Raw genomic sequence first — 20,747 nt, 5'->3', positions numbered from 1 at the left:
TCTGCTCTAAAATTCTGGAACGTCCAAGAAGCGGGGGATCATTTTTACGTTAAATTCATATCCCAAATTGTTCCCTCTCCTCACTCTAAAATAATTGTTTGTTTTGTCCACACGTTTTCTTTCCACTGTTCACGTGTAAGCGCCTACAAAATAGGATCTCTTGGGGAGGCTAAGTAGTAGAGGATTGATTTAGCATTAACCTCTACAATAATACTCCGTAGTCTTTATTATACTGTTTCAGACAGATAACCTTGATAACTCAAGGAACGCTGGGTAAACCTACTTGTGTTAAGTTAATAAATAAATTAAAAAAAAAAAAAAAATCAAAAATCATTATTCGTGGGTTAAATTCGGAAGAAGAATGAGTGACTTTGATTCTATTATTCGATTATAACGGAATTACAATTCCAACCTAGAATAATAAATTTAACGAACGCCAGGAATAAGAGAATAACAGAATAAAAGATAGAGGTTCTTTTTTTTTTTTTTCTTTGCATACTTTGTTGTGTTTTTATTATTATTATACACAACTGTTAGTGTTATATTCTGTGTCTGTTGAAACAACCGGCAAAAGAATCGTTGAATATAGACCTAAAAAAGATTGTTATTGTCGGGATTCTTTGATTGTCTCCGCCTCATAACAGTGTTAATTATTGCCACAACTTCACAACTGCAACAGGAGACGAATAAATATCACCAAACAGATTTCTATATCGACTCCTTCGTTGTAGTCACACGAGTCCGAGAACGAACGTAGGACCAAAGAAGATGGAAGATATTGCGACTATGTTTCACAATGCTGAAGAATTGGCGAGTTTTGGTCGCCGTGAAGATGCTGTCAGTAGATATTCACAGTTTATAGATGCAGCTGAATGTCGATTGAAGGCCTTGATGCCTGGCGAACCAGTGAAAGGGGTTCTGTAAGTGTGAATAATAATAAACAAAAAAATATATATATAAATTGCTGATTATTTTTGTGATGGTCACGTACGTTCTTTGAAGTTGTTTTAACTTGTTTGAATTTCTTTGAAGGACACGAGTGTTTATTTATTTTTTAATGTAGTTTGTTGTTGTTTTTATTCACGCGCAATTAAACTGAACTTTGTGAAATCAATTATTTTACAGTTGGGAAATTAGGCAAAACAATTTAGAGCATTTTGCAGTATACAACAAAATGAAAAAGTAGCAACAAAAAAAAAAAAAATACATAAATAAATGTTACCTAAATTAGGTGGGTTTCTACAAGCATTTTATTTAATTTTCGATTTTTGAGACTCCAGATGATTGTCTAATGCCAGCCATTTTATTGCTATTGATTTGCTTCCCCACGAGAGCAAAATGTGACATAAGGTCGTTATTAATGTGATGGGGGGGGGGGCTCCCCCAAAAGAGGGCACGGTACTCCCCCTGCACTTATTGATCCGTGCTGAAATAAAAAAAAAAAACATATAAAACTTTAATTAAACTTGGAAATACGATTTAAAAAATAGCGCGGCAGTAAGTGCATTTAGCACCGAGGGCAGGCAAAAATAAAAATTGCCTTAGTCAATGCAGATTGCAGAGGAAATCTTTCTTACACTAAGGACAAATTAAGTTAATTGTAGCCTCCTCGACTACACGGTGATCTTATCCCGAAAAATTCTTGTTCTGGCACTACTTTTGTTATAAGGCCAATTTTTACGGCGTGAAAACCCCTCAACCTCCCCATGTTAAGAACGGCTTTCGGAATAAACACCCAACTTCCCCATGTTAAGAACGGCATTCGAGGTTAGGGAGGGGGTGTTTATTTCGAAAGCCGTTCTTAACATGGGGAGGTTGGGGTGCTTATAATACGTTGGGACACGTCGTAAAAATTGACCTAAAATAATAATTAAAAAACGCTTTAAAATAAGTTACAGCAAAAAGAAAAAAACTTATACAGGTAGGTAGCAAAGTAACTTGCCTTTGGTAACATTTATTTGTGTATTTTTTTTTTTACCACTTTTTCGTTTTGTTGTCTATGCTACAAAATGCCCATAATTTATTTTGGGTTTGACCTCTCGTTTATGACCTAATTTGAGTGAAAAAAGGGTGTATTTGTGAATAAAATAATTAAAGGGTCAGAATACTAATTTAACACGCTTATATCTTCTATTAAATATTATTTTTGGTACTACTGCAGTAGTACTGCACTACTGCAGACTGCACTTATTGATCCGTGCTGAAATAATAACGTTATTACTTAAAAAGCCATTCTTAACATGGGGAGGGGAGGGTGTTTTGTACCTATTCTGTACTTTAACCTTACAATTGAATAAAAAAAACATATCGTAGAACTTTAAACTTTGAAATACGATTAAAAAATAGCGCGGATCAGTAAGTGCATTAGCACCTTATTTTTTTTAACGTAAATAGGTCACAAGGTAAAGCAAAATTGTTTTTGACTAATTTCTCAACTATATTTCATTTCATTTACGACCACTTGTTTGTTCTGAATAAAATACTTTTTATAAACACTGTTTTAACTAAAAACAACCTAAGATTGTTTCTCAAAGTTTGCCTATTTTTATAACAACATTATATCAACAAAAAATTAAATACAAACAAATTGTGATTGTTTGTCAAAGTTTGCCTTCAAGGCTGCGTTTTCCATTTGCACGATTTATGTTTTGGATCAACCGGATCACGTGACTCTTCTGGCGGCCATGTTGTAAGCCCTAACGGTATTTTTGGAGATTACCCAAAACATATTATTATTTTTTTTTGTAGATTTCGGTGTGCTAAAAAGGAATCTGCAAGCCGTTTCTGTCGCAAAAAAATAGTTTTCATGATATGAAGAAATTACTTTTTCGAAAATGGGTGACCACTTTTCCATGTAAATTTAACTTAAAATGAGTCCCACTTTCTGGCCACCTGAGAGAGGGGGCATTTTTTGTGTGTTTATTAGCTAAAAAGTTTTTGTTTGATTTCTTTTGCATGGTATTAACCCCCTAAACTCTGGGACTATTTTCCATTTCACAGCCTAGCCTTTGTTTACGCTACACGCGAGCATGGAAAAGGCTGTTAAATGTGCACTCACATACCAAACTGACTTGTCACAGTGTAGTATTGGCGAAAAATTAAAATTAGACAAAAAACAAGTAGTTTTCCAAATATTAAACCATGTAATTCTATCACGGGTGGCCATTTTGGACGTGCAAGCGCACGCATATGGCCAACGCGTGTGCATCGGCCATATGCACGCGCTTGCGCGTATAAAATGGCCACCCGTGATAACATATAGAATTACATGGTTTAATATTTGGAAAACTACTTGTTTTTCGTCTAATTTTAATTTTTCGCCAATACTACACTGTGACAAGTCAGTTTGGTATGTGAATGCACATTTAACAGCCTTTTCCATGCTCGTGCGTAGCGTAAATGAAGGCGAGGCTGTGAAATGGAAAATAGTCCCAGAGTTCAGGGGTTAATACCATCGCGTGCGCTTGCGAGTACAAAAATGGCCAGCCATGATAACATAGAATTACATGGCTTCATATTTGGAAAACTACTTGTTTTTTGTCTAATTTAAAATTTTTGCCAATACTACACTGTGACAAGGCAGTTTGGTATACGAGTACACATTTAACAGCCTTGTTCATGCTCGCGTGTAGCGTAAACAAAGGCTGGGCTGTGAAATGAAAAATAGTCCCAGACTTAAGGGTTTTCTTTTTTTTTTTTTTTTTTTTGTGTTTTTGTTTTTTTACATAGGCATCACCACTTATCAAGGCCAAAAGGCCACTCGAGGATAAGGGTTAAAGAGTGTACAGTAGAAATTGGACAATATAGTAATCGTTAGTAATGGAAATTCGATAAATTTAACATATGGAACAGCTCATCAAAAACTTGTTTACGGTAGACTTGAAGACAACCATATTGTAGTCAGCTGGAAAGCAGGAAAACGCAAGACAATTCCATTGGTGTGCAGTTATAAGAAAGAAGATTTGCTCATGGAATCTATGTTTAAGTTTAGGCACAGATAAAGAGTGGGGGAAATTAGTGATAGTGTTTTCTGCTAGACCGGTGTTTCTTGTGAAAGTTTGGCAAGGGGGGGGCATAGATTAGAGCTCAGCCGAGCACTTGCCATGAAAATAACGATAAAGCAGAGACAAACTCGCAACATCTGTGAGAAAGAGGTGGCAGGGAAGAGAAAAGGACATCCCCTACAAGGCTACGAAGTCTATTTTGAACTCTATCAAGGCAAGATAAGTCCTTTCTAGCAGCTCCTGCCCAAATGTGGCAACAGTACTCCATCCTTGGACGTACCTGGCTCTTATATAGATAGAGAATTGCATCAGCAGTGAGATATCTACTAGATCGATAGAAGGATCCCACCATTTTTCCAGCGGCCTTGGCAACGGATTTAATGTATGTGTTCCATTTAAGACCAGGAGTAAAGGTCAAGCTCAGAAGCTTGTCAAAACATAAAGCCTCCTCAAGACGAGAGCCATTCATTTCAATTGATGCCAGATGGGGATCAGAGCGTTGATGATGTAAAGATAAAAGCTTGGTTTTAGATGTATTAAAAGTAACAAGCCACCTCTTTCCCCATTGAACCACTTGCTCAAGATCAGAGGAGAGAGAACTTGGTCGTTTACTGTCTTAGATGTGCTACCATAGATAGTAGTGTTATCAGCATAAATATCTACGAATAATGTAAGGATGTGATTTGGAAGATCATTAATGTAGATCAGGAAAAGAGTTGGGCCCAGGATGGACCCCTGAGGGACTCCAGCATTAATACTGAGAGCTTCTGATTTTTGCCCATCAACCATCTTATGAACCTATCAGAGAGAAACGATTTAATAATTGAGAAGACATTTCCAGCTATACCGTAGCTGGAGATCTTGTGAAGTAAACCTTTATGCCATACTCTATGAAAGGCCTTTGATATTTCAAGAGCAATTGCCCTAGAAAGCTAGCCTCCGTCGTGAGATTCACTAATCCTATGAGATATAACTGTAAGTACATCTGCTGTAGATCTAGCAGGACGGAAACCATAGTGTGTGTGTCACTAAGAAGGTTATTTTTGTTGAGGTGGTTGATTACTTCTCTATTTAACACAGATTCCAGTAACTTACTCATGACGCACAGGAGACTTATTGGCCTGTACTGAGAGGGAGATGAGCGATCACCTGAATTCTTAAATACAGGGCATACTGATGAGATTTTCCAGGGTGATGGGAAGTAATTCTCCTTAAGACTAAACAGTTTTGGTAGGATGGGCGCTAGTTCTGGTTGAAGTCTTTTGAGTACTATAATTGGAATACCATCAGGGCCGGTTGCTTTACTGAAATCAAGGTTTTTGATTAGCTTGGCAACATCACATACAGATATTTGTATATCACATAGTGTGTTTTCTGATACAGGAGGAAATATTGGAGGTTGGCGGCCTTGGTCGCAAAGGGTAGAATTAGCTGCAAAGTTCTTGGCAAAGAGTTTAGCTTTTCTGATGCTGACGAGATTACCTCAGGTTCATTGATGATAGTTTGGATAGAGCACACGCTTCTGTTCAGGATTCTGTTTGCTATTTGCCAAAACTGTGTTAATACCATACCATCATAATACCGACAGAAACGGTTACCATATTCTTTTTAAGCACACCGAAACTACAAAAAACTTTTTTTTTCTATACGAATGTGTGATGAGCCTTAAAGTAAAATAATATGGATTTTTCATTATTTTTTAATTTCCTCGTGTCTTTATTGAAAGATGAAAAAGAAATCGAAAAAACCTTTTAGCCAATAAACCCTCCAAAAAATGCCCCCCCCCCTCTCTCTAAGTGGCCAGAAAGTAGGTACTCATTTTAAGTTAAATTTACATGGAAAAGTGATCACCCATTTTCGAAAAAATAATTTCTTAATATCATGAAAACTATTTTTTTGCAACGGAAACGGTTTGCAGATTCGTTTTTAGCACACCAAAATCTACAAAAGAAATATTTTGTTATATACAAACGTGAGATGGGCTTTAATGTAAAATTTTACCAAATTATCATAGATTACAAACTTAAGTATTATATTAACAGAAAAGGAAATAAATTTAATGACTTTTTAAAACGAAGGTTCACTTTTTCGTTATAACATTCTGTTAAATTGCTACCTGACTTACTGTCCATTTCTTTACTGACGTGTCACGTAATTAAAACCTCTTCTTAAAATTCCTTAAATTTAATTTAAAAAATTTTTTTTTTAAGCGGTAGCCACGTGACATTTCACAAGGCGCATGAATACATGGCGGACATTTTAAATCACAAGAAATATTCTCATAAAATAAAAGTTTTCACTTCATTTAATAGTAAAAATAATACTGTCAGTAAGTTTTCACGATTGGTTTACAAAAAACATATTTTTACATTTTTCGTTCTTTTTTTTGGGGGGGAGGGGTATTCAGTTGTACAGCTTAACAAGTGCTTCTGCAGTGTAATTACCCGTGTTTCCGTCAATAACGTGCCGACATTCATTGAGCAGAGTACTGATTAATATTTCACAAAAATGGTGTGTTTACTTTGGCGGGGCGGAGTTGTGAAATATTAATCAGTACTCTGCTCAATCTGTGGAATACATTGTATTCGAACTTGGAACACCCAGGTTTTCAGTTCATGTCATTAAGCCACCATCACCCTAACATCCCTCACCGTTTTTGGTACTTTTAAACAATATTTAACAGAAATAGTGTGAAAGAAACATGTAGACAACTAATAACTATTACCAAAAGTACCTACCTGGATGTGTGTGTGCTTTAACATATTTTAAAGCGTTTTTGGCGATGGTCAAGAATTTCCAACCGAGAAAAAAAGGGGTGAATGATCCAAATCGTTAAAAAAAAAAAAAAAAAAATAGATCGCCGAAGATTTAGGTAACATTGATTGACTTTCTTATCCGGAAATAAAATTCTACTTTGCTTTTTAACATAAATTTAAACTTTTATTGCAAATCTTTCTCGATCTGTTTTTCTTTTGTTTACAGTTTGTATTAAATTCCTTGTCAGTGGTGCATTTTAACATTTTCTGTTTTCATTCTCGGCGAGTTCCATCCGCAACAAGAGAAGAGTTAACAAAACTTCTCCCCATTGTTAAAATCTACAAGTGTTAATTATTTTTCCTCCAACCCTTTTTTTTTTTTTTCTCTCTCTCTCTGCTGGAAATTCTTGTTAAAAAGAAAAGTAGAATTGGAAAAACTTTTCAAAATACTTTATAACGCATTATTTTCAAGATGAGAACAGTAGTACAAATAATCTTTCATTTCTTTTATTTCTTTTTCTCTTTTCTTTCTCTGGAAAGAAACGCTTGACAATAAAGTTGTCATAAAAATTAAAGAGAGATGCAATCCTTTATCCAAATACAAGTCAGACACGTCCTAAAATGCTATATTGCACCACATCTAGAGAGGTGCTGCTCTGAACATTCTTCATTAGCTAGACAGTTGAAAAGTCAACTCTAAATTCTAGTGGGGGTTGATTTCTCTTGTTTTTTTATAGCTAATTTCACACAAAAGAGACATTGCTAGTCTCTCTCCACTCTATTGTGATTTCAATGGAAAGTGCTTAATTGAACTCCAATGATATTTTTTTTTTTTTTTTTTTTTTTTTTTGCAGTTATTTTCCTTATGCAGATTCAAGTTGTGTGTGTATGTCCAGAGAAAGGAATGGGTATGGGGCAAAGAAGAACAGGGAGTGGGAAAGAAAAAGGAATAGAAGTTATATTACACTTTTGCTCCTGACAATGCCTTGTAGCTCTACTTGTCAAATATAAATTAAAGACAATCCACCCCCTATAGCTTTATTAACAAAATATAGAGAAAAAAAATTGTGTTTCATTAGTCAGGGCAAATATTGGTCCATCCTGTTAAAAAGAAAAATAATTACTTTCAATCATTGATTTTAATATTTAGTTCTGATCAATACTTTATTTTTTATTAGTCATAAATGAAGGTAGACAGAGAGAGGGGATTTCATATTTACAGTTGTAAGTTCTGATACTACTTCCCAAATAACCAAATGCTTATTTTATAATGGACAAATATGGGATATTCACTGATGAAAAGAGAAGGAAACACTTCCTTTTTCTTTCATTGTGTTAGACTTATTGGGGGAAAGGGAAACAGAAAGAATAAAATCTTTTGGTTTTAAGCAAAATTCAACTGAGATACAGAATTGATTCAGTAGCTCAAACGGTTAGCAGCTGTACTTAAAGACAAAGGTTACTAGTTCGAACCTCATCTCGGGCATAAGTATTTTTATTCTGATTTTGTCTAAAATAAACATTTGAAATTACAATATTGAACATAGTTTAATTTTACTTTAATTTTCTTCTGTTATTTACATAATTTATGGAAATTAGGATCCCATGTGATGCTGGGTAGTCTTGCTAGTTCAACATAATTTGCTGTTTTACCCCTTGGTAAGGAGAAAATCATAGGTCATATTTTTTTTTACAACAGTATTAATAGGTATCTGAAACTAAAATTTCATTTTCACCATATTTAAATACTTTTTATGTGGGCAAAATAGATCTTTGCAAAACAATGGATAAATTTTTTTGGTAACTGAATTATCCAACGAATTAGATTGTTCAATTTTATTGAAAATTAGAAAATTTCTTGTGTTGTTTCCATAAGCCAATTTTCATAGTTTATAAATGTAGGTTTCAATCAAGTGAAAAATGATTACAAATGTATTTTGATCTTGTTATAAATGAAAATTATAATAGAAGCCACAATTATTAAATCAAGCCAACCTAAACATTGGGGAAAATTCCATCAATCCCCTGAAGAAAATCTGCAAGATTGACATAAAATTGCAACTTTGTTCATAAAAGATTCCTTTCACCAGCTAACACATTAAATCTTCTTCATATGATTCATTAGAGATCAAGCTACAATTTTCTATTAATAGTAAATCCATTAAGAAAAAACCTCAGATTTGGACTTTGTAAAAACAGACAGAAACAAAAGTTGATTATAGGGCAAAATATTTTTTAGTATTTCATTCACTAAAGTTTTTAACTTAGATTTTTCTGTGGACAACAACTTAAAACCCCATATAAAATTTAATATATTTACAAGTGGCTCTTTTTAAGATGGGACCATATTTATTTGCATTGATGCACATAATATTGTGTGCATCAAATTTGACAAACACCAAAAAAAAAAAAAAAAATGACCCATCCCAGAAAATAACTTAATTTGAAATATCTTTAGAAAAATATTAATGACATAAGAGAAAAATTGTGCATTTATAAAGAGAAAAGATTAAATTGTGTTAACATTAAAATAACACCCAAAATAAACAATATTGAAGTTTAAATTGAATACAGTTTTACTATATATACAAATTTTTGCATTCTAAACTAAGCTGGTTTGGGATGTTTAGTATTTGTGCGTAAATTATAACAACATAGAAAATTTCATAGTCATTAATGTTATCCATTAGACCAATCATGTACCTCATCGCAATGTTATTTTGTGTGGAAGAAAAACAAAACAGCAGAATTTCCAAACAATTATATATATAGCAGTTGCAATGCTAATTCGTAACACAATGAATCTGTTAAGTCCTCATCAATTATGATAAACATCTGATATGATATTTGATATAAATTTATCTTGCTGGATTTTGGAATCGGACCCAAATCTGATAAATAATGCTTTGCTTCTGACAAGCTTACTGGCAATATAAAAACATACTTAGTTACATTTTTTTAAAAATTATTATTTCAATTATTTATTCTTGCCCACACGACTGTTAATATTAAATATTTTAAAATAATCACTTTCGAAACAACCAGTAAGGGGGATAACTCTGTTTGAATTGGAGAATAGAAGCTGTCTACCTAAGTTTTTAAAATGTGCAATCAAATAAGAATTAGTAGCAAACTCTGGACATGCAGCAGTGTCAGCAAAGAACCAAAAGCAATGAAAATATGTCACTCTTCTCGACAGATTTGTTCCAGTTGATTGCCATGGAGACAAGTGAAGTGATAAGCGTTACTTCAACAACCTTGGTTTGTTAATGATGTGACAGACTGGAACCATTATGAATTGACTTCGCTTTACAGGGCTTTAAATTGCGAGTGATTTTTTTGAAGTGGCTACAAGAGATAATAAAATGCTTATCTTTTGGCGATTGTGTTTTTTTCACCGACAATCTTCCAAAGCTTTTTTTATATAAAACAAACAAAATCAAATTATGTAAACAATAAAAGTTTAATAAAACAATATACTCTTATTTTAACAAAGACTTTAAAATATATCTGAAGAAATTCAAATGTTTATACCTTCAAATGTCAACATAAAATTTGGTGTATATTTAGAATTACACTTATTAAAAATAACGTACAGAAAAATCTTTATGATGTATGTACTCGTCATTGAATGAAGATATCACATTCCAAAAATCATGCGAGTTTGACTAGTAACTTTTCTATTTTGCCAGTAAACGAAAATATTTAGTTGTTAAAGGTCAAGTAAAAATAAATTTGTCCATAGAGCTCTGCTTTATGTGCACCTCCCCATCACTACTATTTGTAGAAAGGCCTCGAGCTTGCTCTTGGCCTGCCAAGCCAATAGGACATATTAGTTTTGAAAAACAACATTTTATTAAATAACTATTGTTTTTTCTTACATTTCTGAATTGTTCCTAGTTACATGACAAAATTATATATATTGTTGGTTTTTAATGGGGAAAATTCCAGCTCACAAAAATAGTAATTTTGGATTGGAACAAAATAAAAATTGCCTTGGACTAGAAAGATTTCTCTTTTACTGGCAGAGGACAGAATAAACTAATTGTAGCATCAGAACAAATAACTACACTTGCTTCCTAGCTAAAAAGCCAAGGACTATGCTATATTCCTGCATTGTTATTGATATTGATATCTTTGTTTTTGTTAATTTTTTTCATCTGTAGTTTCAATTTTTGTTAAATTATGTTTTCTTTAAAAATAAAATTTAAAAACTAAAATGACTTCACTATATTTCAAGCAACATTGTAATTCCCTAGTTCGCATCTCACGGCTTTCAAGGTATTCAAGGAAGAATTAAGTGCTAAGATTTCTGAACTTTTTAATCCAGCACAAAGTCATCATGATGCAAGCCACTCTCATCCAATATTTCAGTACTTTGCCGTAGTTCATGGTCTCTTCATCTCAAACCAACCAATAGTACACAAAACAGCTATCTGAATAGCATTTCAGCTGACAAATAAATCTTTGATTCTAACTAGCCAAGTTTCAGCTGTTATGATTATACCATGTTGTTGGCACTATAAAAATATACTTTGCTACAGTTTATTAAAAAGAAATTTGTAATTCCACCCAGACAACTGGTAATATGAAAACAATTTAAAAATATAAAAATTAGCAAAAAAAAAAAAAAAAATCAGCAAGATAACTCATTTTGATTTTAGAATACAAAAATAATTATCTCCCTTGCAACTAAAATTTTATTTATCTTTCTCCATAAGTTTTAAAAAATATGCAAAGAAGTTTAAAAAAAAAAACTTAAAAGCTGAGATAACTTCACTGTATCCCAGACAACATTGAGTAAGTGTAGCTAGTGCTATCATAAAACTCTGCTGGGAGATAACACATTCAGGTAGCATGTTTGTTTCTCTATCCTTTAGAATGAATGTGTTATGTGGGCAAGTAGAAACTATGTAATGACAATGCTTTTATTTTTATCTTCAGTGAAGAGCAACTTGCCTTAGCCTATAACAACCGAGGTCATCTTCGTTATCTCAGTGTTGACTTTCCTGAGGCTGTGACTGACTACACTGCTGGTCTACAACATACCAAACTGCCCGTTACATATTACAATAGAGGACTCATCTATTATAGACTAGGTAAGTAAGCTACACTTGGTTATTCTAGTATTTATTCTTTTATCTCACAATCAATGTATATGTATACAGTGTGTGTGTGCATATATATATATATATATAATGTATAAAATCTACTATCATATAAAAGGAACTTTGTGTCTGAGTTCATTCTTTATAGATTTGAAAACAACTGGGCCGATTTTTATGAAATCTATATCTATATATCTATAAAAGTGAAAATGTCTGTGTGTCTACATTTCCCTACCAAATAACTTTGTCAATTTTCAGTCTACAAACTCGAAATTGTATACATGGGAAAATCTTGGGAAAATCTTTTTAATCGGGTTTCGACCAGAAATTGTGCTGTTAAGAGGTCAAAGTTCAACGATTTGACCTTTGAAAACTCTACCAAACTCCTCCGCCAATTTTGGGTGTAAACACCTGAAATTTTAGATGTAGGTTACTTTATAATTTGATTTGAGCCCAAAACAATAAATACTAAGGGGTCATAATCGGGGTCAAACTTAAAATAAAATTGACCTCTGCGGTCTCTACGAAATTACTTAGCCAATTTTTTATCTAAACATTTGAAATTTTACATAAAGTGTATTCAGAGATAGAGCAAGCTTTTTAATCGATTTTTGGCCAAAAAGTTGGCTGCCAAGGGGTCAAAGTTCAAAATATTTTACCTTTGCAATCTCTAGCAAACTATTAAGCTGATTTTGGGTCTAAACATTTGAAGTTTTACAAAAAGGGTAATCAAACATGCAGCAAGCTTTTTAATCAGTTTTGGGGCAAAAATTTCACTGCCAAGAGGTCAGAGTTGAAAGAGTTGACCTTTGCAGGCTCTACCGAATTCCTCCGCCAATTTTGGGTCTAAACATTTGGAATTTTAGATGTAGGTTACTTGGACATGGGTCAAACATTTTAATTTGATTTGAGCCCAAAACAATAGCTGTTAAGGGGTCAAAATTTTTAAAAAATTGACCTCTGTGGTCCTTACCAACTTTTCTCTATGGAAGCCTATTATATGGAAAGGCATTACAGTATATATGCACACTTTTTAATATATACATATGCACATAAAGTTATGAACAGTACACAGGGCCTGAGCAAAGCCAGGCTGAATTGCTAGTTTTACATAAAAGTACTTTATGTGCCTGGTAGTGTTCTTAGATAGGTTTTGTATTGGAAGGTCAATAAGTTGATTGATTATAGAAATAATCTGATGAAAAAAAGAACAGGCAATTTTGACTAAAGTTAACACCTTACACAGCCTAACATCACGAATGCATTTAAGAAGTTTTATTATCACATAAGCTGAAAGGCCCAACATATAAAATCAACAGTAGGTTCTTTGATATGATAGGGGCACATTCGAAATGAATGTTTCTGTTTAGAACACAATTGCACAATATTACTTGACTTTTTTATTTTAAACTTTTATTCAAGCCATTATATATAAAAAAATTTTATAAAATCAACAGTAGGTTCTCTATTGTGCAATGTAGACTAAATGTTTTGTGAACTAAGTCACTGCGGGGAAGCATGTGAAGTTTCCTCTTGGTGCACTGTGATGGGCCCCCAACTAGACAGACAATTGATTTGATTGAAAAATGGGTGATTTTACCGATTTCGATAACAGTAAAAATATGGGAGTGTGAAACATTCGTTGATCATCATTCAATTCCAGGCTGGTATATATATATATATATATATATATATAAAGATTCAGAACGGAAGCTGCTGAGGAAAAGAGCCGAAACAAAGATGGTTGAATAACCTACAATAAGATCTTCAAACAGCCAGACTTCATTTTGATAAATTCAATTCATGTAACTTGATTATGTAGTAGAGCTGAGATCTATTCAATGTAGTCACCTTCAGCCTCAATCACTGCTTCGATATGAGTCCAGAACTGGGAGCATGCCTTTTACACAAGCCCCAGTGGGAGTTCGGTGAATACTTGGCGGTTGACGGCGATCAGTCTGGTTTTGGTATTGTGGGAAGTCATGCTGGTGATGTTCTTGACATATGACCAAACAAAATAGTCCAGCGGGTTCAGGTCGGGGGAGAAGGGAGGCTAGTGAAAGAAGGGTACAAAGTTGTAGCACTTTTTCTGAAGCCAAGCCTGGGACTCTTTGGATTTGTGTGGGCTGGCCACCTGATTGCACAAGGGGATCACCACACTGTTCAGCATATCCAGGTATACGTTGGTGTTGACTTTCAAGCCGACTTCAAAGATGTAAGGTGGCATGATGTGGCCCTCACTTGAAACCACACCAAGGCCATAACCATGGCCGGAAACTTCATTGAGCTGTGCCCTAAAATGTTGAACTGTCCAGATTTGCATTTTGAGAGCGCTGGCCATGGTCCTGTTATCATAATTTGTGTGACAAGCCCGTTCTGAGGTTAGCTTTGTTATCCGATCGTGATAAATTAATTTAAAAAAAAATAATAATTTCCTCAGGTTGCGTGGAAGAATGTGAGAAGCTACGCGCCAGCCTGTATTTTGTTGACTTCCTCTGCCAAAAAGAGCATTTTAAATGAGGGTAGCAATTATCTGCTCTTCTCAACTTAAAACACAGACTCTAGACTTGCGGTTTTATAAAATAGATGTTAGATGAATGAATAGATGTATTGAGTAATCAGCTATTCTATCGCTGTAAGAAATGGTAGGTCAGAGAAATTTCAGCATTTTAACATGAAAAGACAACCAATTCAACATGTAGATATATATATATATTCTTTTTTTTTATCCTTTTATTTTATATATAATGAACAGAGTCAAAGAACGAATAGGTAATATATACAAATTTCAAAAGATGATAATATATATATAAAAATTCATAAGCCTTTCGTCTCTTTTTCCTTTTTCTTTTTTTTTTTTGTATACATATACATATATATAGATATATATCTTGCATACCAAACTCCCAATAAAAAATAAGAGAAAGACAAATTTATAACAGAAATAATTTACGGAGTTGTGCCCCTTACATCAGTATCTCTTTTTTTTTTTTTTTTTTTATAATAGAACAAGGGAGACTACTTCTGTTGATTTTTCCCTTTTGTTTATTTGTTTTTTATTTCTCCTTTTCCCTTTTATTTTTTTTCTTTCGCGTGATATTTTTTTTTATCAAACTCTAGCAAGATTTCTGAGTTTTTGACATTTAATAGTTCTCTTAAAGTGGTCCGATATATCTTTATAACTGACAAATGAAAAGAGTAAAAGACAAACCGACCATCATTTACGCTGATGGATGCCAAGTATGTTTTCCTTCACATTTCTTGTTTTTATCAGCGGAGTTGTTTAGACGTCTTCCCTCCTTGGAATCTTTTCTGCAGCTAACTTGCATCTCAATTCTTTACGGTTAACTTTCCTCGGTGGGAACGCTGATGATATTTTTCTGTATTTTAAGTATATCAGCGTTTCTTCTTTTTTTTTTTTTTTTTTTCACTGTAGCCGTCGTTGTCATGGCGACGGTTCACTTGGTCATTTTAATTCCTTTGCGTCTCGGAATTTTTACCATTAAATTTATTTATTTTTATTAATACGATATTGACATATCTCAATATCGTCACACACCCTCACACATTTAAAAATAGAAAAATGATTAATTTTTCTTTTACTCCAGTCTCTGGAGCTCAAAATCTTTCACTCGATCTAGTGTTTAGTTTTTGTTGACCACTCCAGGGAGTTCTGAATTTCTCCAAATCGCTTTGATGGCATCTAGATAGGCAGTCTGCTACATGGTTCTTCTTTCCTCTCACGTAGTTTATCTCCAAGTTATATTCTTGTAGACTGAGATACGAGTTCTGTAACCATCTGTTTTTATTCCTCATTCTGTTCAAGAAAACTATTGGGTAATGATCGGTATGTACTTGAGTGGGACTTTTTCCTGCTGTCTTTTTCTATTGCTGAATAGGCTTTTTGATATTTATTTAGTTTCTTGGAGAAATAACTGACTGGTCACAATTGTCCATTCTGGTCATATTGAGATAATACTGCGTCAATTCCATTTTCGCTAGCATCCGTGTATAGGCTAAACAGTTTCTTGAAGTCTGGTGCTAATAGCACAGGTTCGTTACTCAACATATCTTTTATCATATCAAAAGATTCCTGACATTCCGGTGTCCATTGGAATCTTATTCCTTTTATTAAAAGATTCATCAAGGGGGTTGCTATCTCAGAGAAATTTTGACAGAATTTTCAATAATATCCTGCCATACCTAAGAACCTTCGGACTTCTTTTACATTTCTTGACATTGGATATTCCTTTATGTTTTTTACTTTAACTTCACTAGGACTAACGTGACCATATCCTACGATGTGCCTCAAGTAATGCACTTCTGCTTTCCCAAATTCACTTTTCTTCAGGTTGATAGTTAAGTTTGCTTCCTCCAACCGATTAAAGATTTGTCTTATACTCTTCAGATGTGCTTCCCATGTTTCATTATAGATGATAATGTCATCTATATAAACACCATGCCTGTTAAACACTTATTCATTAGACGCATAAAGGAGGCTTGGGAATTTCTCATTCCAAAGGGCATCACATTATAGTGATGTTCCGTCCGGAACTACAAATGCAGATTGGAGTTTAGCTTGGTCTGTCAGAAGTACTGACCAGTATCCTTTCAGAAGATCGCACTTGGTAATAAATTTCGCCTTTCCAATTTGGTCTGTGCAATCCTTCATTCGTGGGATTGCATAGGAGTTTTTAGTGACGTCGTTCAGTTTTCTGTAATCTGCAGAATCAAACAGATACGTCCGGTTTGTCCACCAATACGCAAGGAGACGCCCACAGGCTTTGGCTGGGTTCGATTATTATTTTTCCAACATATATTCGATTTCCCTGCATATTACCTCCCTTTTTCTAGGGTTCACTCGATATGGGTGTTGCTTGATGGGTTGATTTTTGGTTAATTCAACGTCGTGAAATATGGTATTTGTTCTTCTAGGAACATTCGAGAATATTCCTGGAAATTGCTTTATGATCTCGGATAACTCATTTCATTCCTTTTCTGATAAGTGACCCGTTTTTTTCTTCTAAGTTTGCCACTATTTCGGAGTTACATAATTTTATTGGGGTGTCCTTGATCAGAATGCTGTCATCCATCAGTGTGTCTTTGTTCCGGACTGTTTCGACTTGCCCCACGGATGATTCAAGTTCGTTTGTTCGCTCCATGTATTTCTTGATCCGATTTATATGGCATAATTGTATCTTATCCTGTCCGTTTGGGATATTCACTTTATAATTCAGGTCATCAACCTTCTCTGTTATTGTATAAGGGCCTTGGAATTTGGCGTTGAATGGGGACTTTCTCGTTGGTAGGAGAACCATAACCTTTTCGCCCACATCGAATTGCCTGACCTTAGAGCTTTTGTCATAGAGGCGTCGCATCTTCTTCTGGGACTTGCTCAAGTAGGTTTCTGCCATCTACCTGGCATCCTTCAAGTTTTTCCGCAGGTCTTCGACATACTCCGTTACTGGTTGAGGTCACTTTCCTGGGTTATCCCATTGTTTTTTCGCACTCTTGAGAGGATTTCGCATTTCACATCCACAGACTAGTTCAAATGGACTATATCCTAGCGATTCTTGAATTGAATCTCTAGCAGCAAAGAGTATGAAAGGTAATTCTTTGTCCCAATCATCCTGTCTCTCCGTGCAGTGGGCTCTCAGCATACTTTTTAATGTTGCATGGAACCGTTCTAATGCACCCTGGGACTGCAGGTGGTATGGACTTGATATGACATGTTTTATTCCTAGCTTACACAACTGGCCAACTAGTAGATGGTCTGCAACAAAAAAGTTTTCATCAAATGGAAATGGAATCATATCATCTTTTCTAGGGCGACAATTTTATTGTTCCACCCTGTATATATGATGGAGGAAGAAATCCAATGCAGATCCCAAGGAAATGACAATCAATGCTTCAAAGTTTAAAACATTCATGGATTATCTTTTGTAGAGTTTCTAATTACTTCTTTGGATAAAAATAAAGATTGTAATTATTCATAATGTGTATTTATTTGTTTTTGCAGGTAATTTTGATAATGCTATCATGGATATGCAAGAAGCCCTTCACTTGGATCCCAGTTTTGAAAGTGCAGAACACTGCCTTCTCCAATCAACTGAGGACAAAAAGGCACGTGAAATGAAAGCCCAGAATCCCACAGAGAATAATGGACTCTCGTCATAGTTAAAATTCTTGTTGTAAAATATCTTACTGTAAATAAACGTTTCCATCCTTTTATTCTGCTCATTAAACTTTGGTATTTTGAGTGAGTTTTCATTTTTTATTTATTTATTTTTAAATGACTCTAGATAAGCCACTTGATGTAAGGATCTAACAAGAATGAAAGATGATTATTATTGCAAAGACAGAAGATGCCTCTTGACCTTAGTCTTCAAATGACCAAGACTGTAGGTAGGAGGAAAGCAGTCAGCAGAAAGAGACTTCCACAAGCCTGCAGTTCTTTGGAAAGAAGCTACTGGAGTAGGAAGCTGTACTACAATAAGGTATCAAAACAGCAAATTGATGATGACCACTAGACCAACGAGTCAACCAAACAAACAAAGGGAGCCAGGAATAGATCAGACAATTCTGAAGAACACATGCTATAATGGTATTTAGAGAAAAGACTGAGACTAGCAAAATAATATCTGTGAGAAAGAAGTGGTGGAAAAGAAGAAAGAGAGGACCAATCAAATTACAGACGCGTTTTTGTACCTTATCAAGAAACCTTAAATGGGACAAAAATTTGCCAACTCAAATGACAAAAGTACTTCACTAGCTATTTATTTGCAACAGAAATTTAGTTGTTGCTATTCTAATGCAAACTGAGAGGTCGATGTTGATCGTACCTATTAGCTATTGTTATGTTGAATGTGATTAGTCAGAATCTGGAGCGAGTAGTGGAAAAAGTCTTGACTTTTGTCATCATAAAAGAGTGTATTTGCTTGACATTTAGAACTTGGATGCGAGAAAGAACAAGTACTTGCCAGAATGAGAGTATGCAAATGGACTATGACTAACAAATTTTGCCATCCATAAAAGATTGGTTTAATAGAAGTTGCCAGAAAAATTTTAGCACTCAATGGGTTAAAACCATTGAGTGATAGAGATCAGTATTGAAACAGGTGTTGTTGGAGAAAAGTATACTATGTAACAAAGTTCCAGTGAAAAGCAAATTGTTCCTGAGTTTTTTTTTTTTTAATCATCATTTTGTTCTAGCGGAGATATGAGACATATCGAATGACAGACATAACCTACTTTCCAACCAAGAGATCTTTTAGGGCCTTTAAGTGAAATTGCTTGTATTTTTTGTACTTGGTTCACCAGGTATATTTATCAGGTAGATTTTGCAATTCTTTTTCATGAGTCTCGTTGCTTTTATAATTATTGGAATAATGGAGATCTTCCTAAAACTCCCGTTTTGTTTCATGTTTTACATAAGACCTTGGGTATAGAATATGGTGTTTTTGGAGAAAAAATCCACTATGTGATAAAGAACTAAAAATATACCACGTAGCAAACACAATGTTTTCATGAACAAAGACCCATCTTCCTTTCTTTTTCTTCCCTCTTTCTTTTAATTCCTTCAGCCCTCAAGATCTTATTTTGTTTAAATATATTTGCATTTCCTGATTAGTTTTTAATATTAATTCATAAAAAATGCAGGTATATTTGTAATATTGCACTCTGAAATATAAAATGATGAACTCAAAAGCGTTCTAAACATATCATTCAAACACAGTAGTGTTTGAATATATGGTTAAGCAGCAGTTTTAGTCATTTAGAACGTCACTATTCACTCATTTTTTGACCAAATTTGAAACAATTATTACAGTTTATAGATCACCTCAACTATATTGTGAAAAAAAATTTTCAATTTTTGTTCAGAAAACAAAAGTTATGATGAATTTTCTGGTGTCCAAAATCATAAAAAGATGTAAGGAAGTGAGAGACGTTTTTTATGACTGGTTTCCATAGCAACCACGTTGCTTCAGCGACTACTGTTGCTACTAATTCATTGCTGTCGCGAAAAGAGAAATAACAAGTGAAACAGAGAATGAAAGCATGGAAGGGAGATAATTGGGATTTTATTGAAAGATGAGTGCCGTACATTGTTATATGTGTTATGGGGGCAAAAAATAAGACTGAAATTAAACAAGCATGAAAAGTAAAGGACTAGTTATTAAAACTGGAAAAGAAAAGGTCAAGATATTCTAGTAAAAAATATAATAAATTTGTAACTTTAAAAAAATTCTTAATGCTGCAATATCATAATTCAATTTCTAACATTATATAATCAATTCTTAATGCTGCAATATTTTAAGTTATAAATTTATATTTTTTACTAGAATATCTTGTCCTTTTCTTTTACAGTTTTAATAACTAGTCCTTTACTTTTCCATGTTTAAGCTTAACCATATTACTTTTCATGCTCACATTTTTCTATTGTAATAAAGTATGGGTTACCAAATGAGCTTAGATTAAGTCAGTAACCTCAATAAAGTGTGCTTATAACAGGCTTTGTAATGTTACACACTATTTCAACATCTGATTTTTAAGTTTTGTTACTTATGCATGTAGCAAAATGTAATAGGCAAAAATCAGGAACAAAGATAGGAAATAGTCAGTTTCGTCCTGCACCACCCACCTCTAGAAAAGAGGGATTTCTTGGCTGTAATGACCGTAGAGAAAGAAGAAGAAGGAGACAAAAAAAAAAGGGGCAGAAGAAAAACTCGCTTCTTGCAGATTCCTGGTTCGTCACAAAGAACAATCCAACCGCCAGAACCACCTACACACAATCTGCGGGACACTGCCTGACTGCTTCCCAGCGTCCTGCCTTTATAGCGGCCGGGAATTATATATTTGCATAATTGCGTGAGAGCAGA

General features: G+C 34.1%; 1 protein-coding gene across 1 annotated transcript; it reads left to right on the top strand.

The window, feature by feature from the left end:
- Positions 1 to 439: 439 nt before the first annotated feature.
- On the top strand, positions 440 to 18,127 carry LOC145279842 (uncharacterized). Its single transcript, XM_080131283.1, has 3 exons — positions 440 to 920; positions 11,705 to 11,859; positions 17,888 to 18,127. The coding sequence occupies exons 1-3, from the start codon at positions 769 to 771 to the stop codon at positions 18,043 to 18,045; spliced, it is 465 nt and encodes a 154-aa protein (XP_079987409.1). The 5' UTR covers positions 440 to 768; the 3' UTR covers positions 18,046 to 18,127.
- The last annotated feature ends 2,620 nt before the right edge of the window (positions 18,128 to 20,747 follow it).

Source organism: Euprymna scolopes, chromosome 7 (assembly GCF_053919585.1).
Source record: "Euprymna scolopes isolate OS-2025 chromosome 7, ASM5391958v1, whole genome shotgun sequence".
Lineage (NCBI taxonomy): Eukaryota > Metazoa > Mollusca > Cephalopoda > Sepiida > Sepiolidae > Euprymna > Euprymna scolopes.
Note: the sequence above shows the minus strand (reverse complement) of the source record. Positions and strands in the feature narration are given on the sequence as shown.